The 10417-nt window shown below is 39.0% G+C and overlaps 1 protein-coding gene across 1 annotated transcript in view; it reads left to right on the top strand.

Annotated features, from left to right (window-relative positions):
- LOC118737879 (serine/threonine-protein kinase D3-like) overlaps positions 1 to 9176 on the top strand; it is a 47191-nt gene extending 38015 nt beyond the window's left edge. The window contains exons 8-12 of the mRNA XM_036468682.1: positions 29 to 1020; positions 1114 to 1322; positions 5925 to 6270; positions 6792 to 6974; positions 7877 to 9176. Coding sequence (XP_036324575.1) covers positions 29 to 1020; positions 1114 to 1322; positions 5925 to 6270; positions 6792 to 6974; positions 7877 to 8070 — 1924 coding nt within the window. The 3' untranslated portion in view covers positions 8071 to 9176. The remainder of the gene's footprint in view (positions 1 to 28; positions 1021 to 1113; positions 1323 to 5924; positions 6271 to 6791; positions 6975 to 7876) is intronic.
- Positions 9177 to 10417: the final 1241 nt, after the last annotated feature.

Here is a 10417-nt window from a genome sequence, read left to right as displayed (position 1 = left end):
CCGCCAATATTTCTATGTACACGTCAACTCTCGCTTACGCCGAAAAAATACGCATTCCACACACCTTCATGGTGCATACCTATGGTATCCCAACCGTATGCCAATATTGCAAAAAACTACTGAAAGGTCTGTTCAAGCAGGGCCTCCAATGCAAAGATTGCCAATATAATGCGCATAAGAAGTGCTTAGATAAAGTGCCACACGACTGTACCGGCGAGCGGCAGCTGCATGCCAACGACTTTGCCGATAACACGCCCACGCATGCGCATACACCGAAAGCGGGCGACAACTTTTTTCGCGAGGAGTTCGATGATAGCGATTTCGAAGACAATCCCTCGCCAAGTGGTGGTGGTTACACAGGTAACTTGACGCATAAGTATGGAACCGCAGCTGGAGCAAAATCTGTGCGTGCCGGTATACCTAAGACGACAACGAATGCACACAATTCGCCACCAGAGCTGGTCAATGGGCTGGTGAGTCCTGGCGATGGACGTGTTGGAGGATATGCGGATGGACGTAGCGCCGGCGAGGGGCAGTCAATTGATGGACAATCGGAGCAATCGAGCTCTTCTTCATCGCCCAGTGCCAATATACCGTTAATGCGTATCGTACAATCAGTGAAGCACACGAAGAAGCGTGGCGGCCAAGCGATCAAAGAGGGATGGCTGGTACATTATACCAGTCTAGATAAAACAGTAAAGCGCTATTATTGGCGCTTAGATTCGAAGACGCTTACGTTGACGCTCTTTCTCTCCGAACAAGGTAGCAAGTATCACAAGGATATACCACTATCGGAAATACAAGGTATAGATGCGAATCGTGATTTTCGTGTAGACAACAATTATTGCTTCGAACTTAAGACGGCCACCATAAGCTACTATGTAGGCCAGGATCCATTAGTGGGTGTACGTGAAGAGCAGCCAGTAAGACTGCCGCCACCAGACAGCGGTATTGGCTCGGATATCGCTAAAGGCTGGGAGACAATCATCAAACAGGCCTATATGCATGTCACAAACACGCGTAAGTACATACATACATATTGCACAAAACAAGATATTGGGAAGACTGGCCATTGCGATAGTACATGCTTATGTAACCGTGAATTGTTTACAGAATGCTGTGAATCAGAAGAAAACGTACAGGATATGGGTCAGCTTTATCAGATCTTCCCCGATGAAGTGCTTGGTTCTGGACAATTTGGTGTTGTCTATGGAGGTGTACACAAGAAAACCAAACGTGAAGTGGCCATTAAAGTTATTGATAAGTTGAGGTTTCCGACTAAACAGGAGGCACAACTCAAAAATGAAGTTGCCATATTGCAGGTCAGTGGCATTTAACTTCCCGTGTCCTAAGTAAAATTTAGTACTAACGGAAGAAATGGTTAACCAACGTAGCACTGTTGCTTGATTTGAAAATAGTTAGTTTACCGAAGAATAATTAAATTTTATAAAGACAATGGAAAAAAGATCATCGCGTTTGTTAACACAGACAGTAGCCCCTACCAAAAAAAACTTCGCCATATACCCTAGAGTCTAAAGAATTCTAGTAAGGCAAGGTGGTACGATCTAATGCGCAGTTGGTAGAGAACAGTGCTGGGCAACTTTGAGGCAAATGCGGCCCGTATGAATGTTACGAAGAGGCATAAAACACCCATCCTAAAGGTCAATGAAAGTTTTATTTTTATGTTAAACAAATATAAGCTTTGTCCCGTTGCTAAACTAAAGTGGTTCGAAATCGCAGAAGATTTCTCAAAAACTATGCTCAAGGGACACTTCGATCTAGGAGGCGTATGCATGTATGTACCTCGACTATGAAATCCCTTCCTTAAAACCCACAAGATGCGGTCAGATAACTAAATTAATGTAAAAACTGACTTAGTAGATGATTTTCTTATACTTAAGGGATCGACTGTATCAAATGATAAGTCATTAGTCTTTGTATGCCGGCCGACGGGTTTTCGGCATCAAAGAATGTCTTACTTCGTTTTGAGTTTAGCCCCTCATTACAAGTCTGAAGAAAAGCAGCAGAGTCCACAAAGTGGTCTCGGTCCCCCCACGATACGAAATGGTCGTATAAGACGAAGATCGCCTTATCTCGGCTGCCGGTTCGAAAACGCCATATCTCAGTAAATGCTTGAAGGACGCCCTATCTCAGAATTTGATTCAAATACATTCTATCTCAAATCCCCTGGTCCAGATGGCATTTACCCATGCCTGCTGTAGCAGAGCTTGGGCTTAATATCTGGGCCACTACTTAGATTGCTGAGAGCAAGTCTCTTACTTGCTCACATACCAGCAACACGGAGAGATGTCAAAGTGGTCTTTATACCCAAAGTGGGGAAAAACTCAGCACAACTCCCAAAGGCGTATAGGCCAATAAGCCTCAGCTCCTTTCTAGTAAAGACAAAGAAAAACTTATTGACTTTCACATAAGGGATAACTTTCTCAGGAATAAGCCTCTATGTCAGAGTCAACACGCATATCAGGCAGGCAAATCTACTATTACTGCAATACATAGCCTAACTCAAGTAATTGAAAAGGGATTGCGGTATAAACAGATAGCTTTGTTTGAATTTCTGGACATATCAGGTGCTTTCGACAATGAAGCAATCTCGATAGGATATTCCTGGCCCTCTAACGGATTGGATCATAAGTATGTTGAAATCCAGAACTATAATATCCGAACTAGGAGACAGCAGGCAAGCAGTAACTGCCACCCGTGGCTGTCCTCAAGAGAGAGTCTTATCGCCCCTACTGTGGTTACTGGTTGTCATGAGGACACAATTTGTTCCAGATTGCAAGCTACGCTGAGACTAATAGACTGGTGTGCTTCAAAGGGATTGTCAATAAACCCGCAGAAGTCCACCATTGTCCCGTTTACCAAAATAAGGAAAGAGAACTTGACTAAGCCCACCTCGGCAGGGAGAGAAATTGAGTTCACAGAAAAGGCAAAGTATCTAGGGGTAACTCTGGACAAAAGGCTCAATTGGAACTCACATCTCCTTAACGTTACCAACAAGGCTAGAATGGCGTTTTAGGCCTGTCGGAGACTCCATGGTAAAACTTGGGGAATATCACTCAAACTAACGTATTGGTCTTTCTGTACCGTCGAGTACCTGTTGTCACATATGCGGCATTAGCCTTGTGGCAAGCTAGTGCGGGTCCCACCTTGAGCATGCTACACCGCTTGATCTCTATCTATTCTGATAGCAAAGGAGGCCTGCTGGAGCGCCCTTCAGCTGCCCAATGTAATCAGCATGAAGATTGGGGGTCACTTGGAGGTTCTCAAGCCTTTTCTGGATGGTCCCGCTACCAAGCTCACAGATATCATGCTTCCGAAATTATCCTTTTACAAGCCCTGCAAGGTCAGAATTCCTCAAATGGACTGCTGTAAAGCGATAATATCTATGATTGACAAAGGTACCGATAGATCAACAATGGAAGACGGGATTACTGAGGCAGGCGTGCTTGGACCAAGGTTCCAATAGAGTCTGCCAATGGGCTCATATCCAACCATATTCCATGCGGAAGTCTTCACAATCGAAGTCTGCATTCGAGAATGTCTTCGTAGAAGAACAAACGGGGCCAGAATAAATAGTATGTCGGATAGTCAGGCCAGATAAGGGCTTTAGACTCATTTAGAATGACATCAAGGCTTGTAGACAGTTGTAAAACTCTTCTAAATAGCCTAGGAGCCCATAATAGAGTTACGCTGTGGTGGGTCCCTGGGCATGAAGGGTTTGAAGGCAACGAAAGGGCTGACTATCTCGCAAAGCGTGGAGCGCAAACGCGAATGCATGGTCCCGAGCCACTCTGTGACGATACACTGCAGAACTGCTTAGGAGTTGGGAGGAATCTCAGATTGCTGCCCACTGACGTAAGTCAAAGGGAATGAGATAATCAAAGAAAATCATAATCCCTTCCAGGAGGAACTCAGAAAGACTCCGTGAACTCTGCCGGGTGGGTCTTAGAACTCTTACAGGCTACCCGACAGGACACTGCAAGTTAAGGTACCATCCGAACAAAATGGTGCTTTTTGCAGAGCCGGACTGCAGGTTCTGTGGGCTAGCCGAGTAAACCTCAGAGCACATTCTGTGTGACTGTCCGCGTATCATGAATATCAGACTGATACACCGTGGGGATCGATTATATTCTCCATCCAAGATTTGGAACACGGCACTTTCCAATGTGCTTAATTTCTTGAATAGCTTAAGGTTTGAGTGACTACAATTAAGGTTTAGCACAATAGATATTTTAGGTCGCAGCGCGACTATACCCGACGTACTAATAATAATAATAATCTCATCCGCCGCTTCGAAATCGCTCTTTCTTAATATAAATTCAATATATAGCCAGATGAGATAGGACGTTTTCGAACCGGCAGCCGAGATAGGGCGATATTCCGCTCAGCCGGTGAAATGCGGTCAGCATTCTTTTGCCAATTTATCGGAAGATACCTATCTGATAGTTGTTCTTATCAGGCGTATCGAGAAATATACGAATGTCGACCTCAATCTTGCGACAGAGAGCAACATTTTTTTGCCCACCAAAGTTTGGAGGCGAAATCAACAACCATCCGGTATACCCATTATAGTAACTTTGAGCTAAAACCCGAGATCCAAACAAACAATTTTCAACGTGTTCATGTAGCTCGTTTGGCTGTACTAAGAGTTCCCCCACCGACTCTTATTACGGGTTTTACTAACTGACGAGTTCGGAGTACTCAAGTACTGTCTCTTGATGTCGTAAACATATATATAAATAGAAAGAGTCGCACATTACTGACCAAATTTGAAGTACAAAGAGATGCACTATGTTGCATTTAGATATATAGATAAAAGCAAGGCTATGTCTGAGCAAGAGACCTGTGACCTAAAAGATTCCCTAACTTAGCTTGCTCAAAACACCGTCAACTTCCCTATTGATTCCTTTGAAATCTTAGTAGTCCTCATTACTAAGGATTTGACCATTGGAGCTTTGAAAGAAATTAATCTTTTTTGCGAAAGCCTGACAGTTACAAAGCATGCGTTCGGAAGTTTCCTCGTCCTGAAGGCATTCCAACTCTCCGATAACACCTCTTCGGTGCGCATGAAATCGTAGTTGGTTTTGACCAGTTAGGTGCCTGCGTAATTACTGTTTAATTTAATGCTATCCGATCTACATATTTAAAGGGTAGCGGAAGAGCCTGGTCTGTCTATGGCCACCCACCGCCCCAGGACCACCTGTACCCGCAGAATAGTCCCGGTCTTAAAAAGGTAGTTAAGGATCCCTCTTGCACCAACTTGTCAGCGTCGTTGAGTTCGATCTCAAAGTTCGACAGTTATAGGCCCGGAAGCCTTTTCAAGTTTTAGTTTGGCACAGGTTAGGATTGCTAAGACTTCAAGCAGGAGCACCGTGTGCCATTTTACCAAGGGGGTGGCAAGTTTGGTGCCGAAACACCTGCAGCTAACCTGTCTGCGATTAAGGGCAAGGAGTCCGTTTTCCACATTTTTCGCGATCTGGGATTTTCACTTGGAACTTTCTTTGGTTATGGAGTCAGAAACTCCTTACGTTTCCAAACCTGGTATCTTCGCAAGAATACCGGAATCAAACTTCCTTGTATACAAGCAGTCGTTGGATAGTCGATATTGCAGCTAAACAATGGCTGCTGTTTCTTGAATCAAAATAAGGAGACGTAGTACGAACGTTTTTTGCAACATTCTTCCACCATACTATGGATGCGTAAAACACAATCGTACGTACCAAAATGCGGTAAGACCACTCCATCAGCTTCGAATTCAATTCCATGTTCTCCAAAAAAGTCTTCTACGGGTCCACACGGCCTTGTGGCTTTACCAACGTTTTTTTTTTTTTCAAGATTGTATTTAAAACAATAACTGTTTTCATTCATTTAATTGTTTTGCAATATTTTATATTTTTCTACAGAACATTTCTCATTGCGGTGTTGTGAATTTAGAGCGCATGTTCGAAACGCCAGAACGCATATTCGTTGTGATGGAGAAGCTTAAAGGTGATATGTTAGAGATGATACTCTCGCACGAACGTGGACGTCTTAGCGAAAGAGTAACGAAATTCCTAATTACACAAATACTCATAGCGCTAAAACATTTGCATAGCAAAAATATTGTCCATTGTGATTTGAAGCCGGAAAATGTATTGCTCTCATCCGATAACGAATTTCCACAAGTTAAACTATGTGATTTTGGTTATGCTAGAATCATCGGTGAGAAGTCTTTTAGGCGGTCGGTTGTGGGAACACCAGCATACTTGGGTAAGTAAAAATGGAAGGATGTGTAAAGGATTAAGTATAATATATTCGGACTTCTCTATAATGAAGTCGCCCATAACAAAAAATTCTCTGTGAAAAGGATTTTTTAAGAAAATGCGATAGTTTTTCATGAATTTATAATTCTCTACGGGAACTGCTTTGTAACGAATTCCTCTCTGTTATGAAGTATTTCAAGAAGAAAATATGCTTTCTCTTAAAAATAACTTCTCCTTAATGACCCATTTTAAAGGCACTGCAAATTTCCCCAATTTTTCTTAAAGTAACATTATTACTGGTTTTTACAAAAAACCCCAACTAGATGTAAAAAAATGCAACTAAGATAATCACAAATTTTAAGAAAAAAAACTTTCATGATGCCTGCCCCAGAAATCAAATTTGTATCTCCTTTACAACTAAATGCTAAGCGGTCCCAGACAACTTCATTATTGAGAGATAGTTAACTTCAGCTCTTGGAAGCACTTTTTCGGTTTTCAAATTTTAATGATTTTATTCTACCCTTACAGCTCCTGAGGTGCTCCGCAACAAAGGCTACAACCGTTCACTGGATATGTGGAGTGTTGGTGTTATTATTTATGTCAGCCTCAGCGGCACGTTCCCCTTCAATGAAGAGGAGGACATAAATGATCAGATACAAAATGCCGCTTTTATGTATCCGCCAAATCCATGGAAGGAGATCTCCTCTAATGGTATAACATGAAATATATTAAGAACAACGGATCACAAATTTTTATATTTTTTTCATTCACCGTATGCTACTATCCCATTCCTGTGTGGAATTAGTCGTTGGTTCCGAAAATCAAGCTAAGTTTTTTCTATGGATACGTTTTCGAGATATTTGCCATTTTCCGTTATTCAGCTTAATAAAATAGTGGTTCCACGTTTATCTTGCGCACCAATTTAACAATTTTAATACGAAATACGGCAAATGAAAGCCAACAAAATTCTTCATAAACCGTAAATACATAAATATTCGGTAATTCTTGATTTCTGAGAACATGGTGTTTCCCAGGTGTTCATGGCCTATGAGTAACATTCTTTCCTGCTCATTTTTCACACAATAAATCTTTGCGCATTTTCATTTGACCACTCATTCCATCTTTATTCATCCATCTATTTCTTCATTAGGGCTTGATTTTTTTTGCAAAAAAATGGCACAGAATCCATTACTTTTTAAATTTTTTCCCTGTTAAATTTGGTTTTTTTTCAATTTTTTTTTTGCTCAAAAAAGCACAAAAAAATGTGGAATGATTAATTAATTTTTGAGAAACTATCAGGCGCATGGAAAAGTGATGTATTTACAGTTTATTGAGAAATTTGTTCGCTTTTAATTGCCGTACTTCATAACAAAATAGTTCGATTGGTTCGTAAGATATACTCTATTGAGTGGGACCACTTTTTTTTAAGCTGAATGACGGTGAATTGAAAATACCTAAAAAAAAAGGTATCCATAGAAAAAAATTAACTTAGTTTTCGCAATCACCAAGCAATTCTACATAGGAATTGGATAGTGGCATTAATAAAACATTTTAGCTATAAACAACTGTAATTAACCTCAGTACGCATATATAACTTTCCTCTATCCTTTCAGCCATCGACCTCATCAACAATTTGCTGCAAGTGAAACAGCGTAAACGCTATACTGTCGATAAAAGTCTACAACATTATTGGCTACAAGATAAACAAACTTATAGAGATTTGCGCAATTTAGAGGGTCAGGTGGGCACACGTTATTTAACGCACGAAGCGGACGATATACGATGGGCTAGTAGCGGTGACATGTGACCTGGTGGCGGAGAGAACAATACCAATATACGAGAAGAAGTCAGGGAAGAAGATGATAAATTGCAAAAAAAAGAACACGAGCAACTGCAACAACAACAAATATCACAAATGTCAACCAACGAAACACGGCGTACAAATCACCGCCAAAAATTATCCATACAAGAACCAACGCAGCAACATCAGCACATCGATGCGGAAGCTTGTGGTTGTCGCAGTTTACCCGGTACACCGAAAGTAGAAGCTATTGGCGATAAGGCCATAAAATGGATGCGTGGCCATTTATGTCGAAATGTGAAATGAGTTTTAAATTAAATAAAAAGCAAACTCCAAATTATAGAATAATAATAGTAAGACAAACCTTAAGGTTAGCTCAAACAGAGCTTTGGTCAAAATTTCTGAACATTTAAGGGCGAGTTTTTCAGTGCATGGTCAAATCGGACCGTGGCTTAAACTAAGTTTAAATGCTGGAGTTAGCTGGTTTAAACCAAAATTTGATTGTCAGCCAGCTATTAAATACATACACATAAACGCAGTTTACGAGTATGTGATCTAGGTTGAAACGTGCTCTGAAAAACTGGCCAAAGTTATATAAGTACTTCTATTACATATATATAAAACGTACTACATAATAATGTAAAAACTTATGTTTATATGTACAGTCATGTGCAGAATATTAAGACCGTCAAATAAAATTTTGGTGGTTAAGTTTAAGCTTTTAGAACTTACATATATACTACTTACATATGTATGCAATATGCATTTCGATTAAAATGTGTATCATATAATACTTAAGCTCGTTTTATTGATTTAGCGTAATTTTTATTGTTGAACTTTTAAGTTTTCCGTTAAGCGCAACATCGGGTTAGTGAGCCAATAAAAGACAAAAAAATGATGCTCTGCGAGAATCACATTATAAACAATTTTAGTTTAAGTTTATTTTTTTCACAATTTCGGATTAAATAAGTGGTCAATATTTGCAGAACTTTCTGATGGTCTTAATATTTTACACATAACAGTATATCTACATACATTCGTGCATAGATAGCTTAAACGCACCTCAGTGCCCCCAATAGAGTAAAGTTAGTCTCTTCAAAAAACAAAAAAAATCCTTTACATAATAAAAAATGACATAAAGAATCGAAATATATATATATGTGTGTACATCTGGATGTGTGCATGTAGCGATTCACTGTACTTTGATAGGTCACAACTATGGACTGTGTATGTAACTATATAGAATTTTTTAAAGAATTTTCCTCTAAACAGTACCTTACACGATCTTCGTATGGAATTGTAATTTATTATATACATACATACTTACGTAATATATAGCACTTATAAAAATTGCATAAGTAAGAGTTTACGGGAAACACAAATCAATTTAATCCAACTATATAATATCGTAATTATTCAAAAATATTTTGCATATGTACATATGTATGTATGTGCATTGCACATACCATATGTATGGATGAACATACATATGTATATGTATATGTAAGCATATAAACATGTGCAGTTAGTTTGCCAAGTAAAGACAAAGCTTAAAACAACTGAACTATTGTGCTAAATTTTTCTCTACAATTCAATAACTCAACATATGTAGTCCATACAAAACTTAAAATATGTACATATGTATGTATGTATGTTAGCATAATAACAATTTTACATATAAATACATAAATAACTACATATGTATGTTCTGTGCTATATATCCCCTTAGTATGTAAAACTTTTAAGATCACTAAGATTCGTCTTATGAAATAAACTGTTATTATTATGATGCTCATCTTTATTTTTCGAAATAAATATTGGTAACTTTGCTGTTAAGCAAAAGTTAAGAGATTGGGTTTTTTTAATTCTATGTGTACTACTCTTAACACGAACATTCATATTTTTATTTTTTAGCAAATACCCGGCGTGCTTTACTTCACCTTAAAAGTATTTTTGTGTTATTACTCCCTTCCAACACTCTTATGGTTCCATTCATAAAAAAAATGAATTTAAAAAGCTTTGCGAATTGAGATTTTCAAAACAAATGTGGGTGTTACTCATATTTTCGAAAGTACTTAGACTTAGTATCGACTTTCTCATGCGAATTTAATTTATGGTCTTATAACTCGAGTCTACTTATCACGCGCTTTCTTCAAATGGTAACTAAGACCATATCTATGTACCTTTTCTTATCAATTTAACTGATTTAAATTTTTCAAATAGTAGGCAAATATATACATGGAAAACTTTGAGCGCTTTGAGCGACCTCTAAATATTTTTTGATTTCAAAATAAAAAATAGGGGTATACTTTTTTTCGATATAGAAAAAATCTTACAATTCCGACTTTACTGT

Source organism: Rhagoletis pomonella, unplaced genomic scaffold (genome assembly GCF_013731165.1).
Source record: "Rhagoletis pomonella isolate Grant_MI unplaced genomic scaffold, Rhpom_1.0 Rhpom_scaffold_00004, whole genome shotgun sequence".
NCBI classification, from domain to species: Eukaryota; Metazoa; Arthropoda; class Insecta; order Diptera; family Tephritidae; genus Rhagoletis; species Rhagoletis pomonella.
This window is presented reverse-complemented; position numbering and strand designations above follow the sequence as displayed.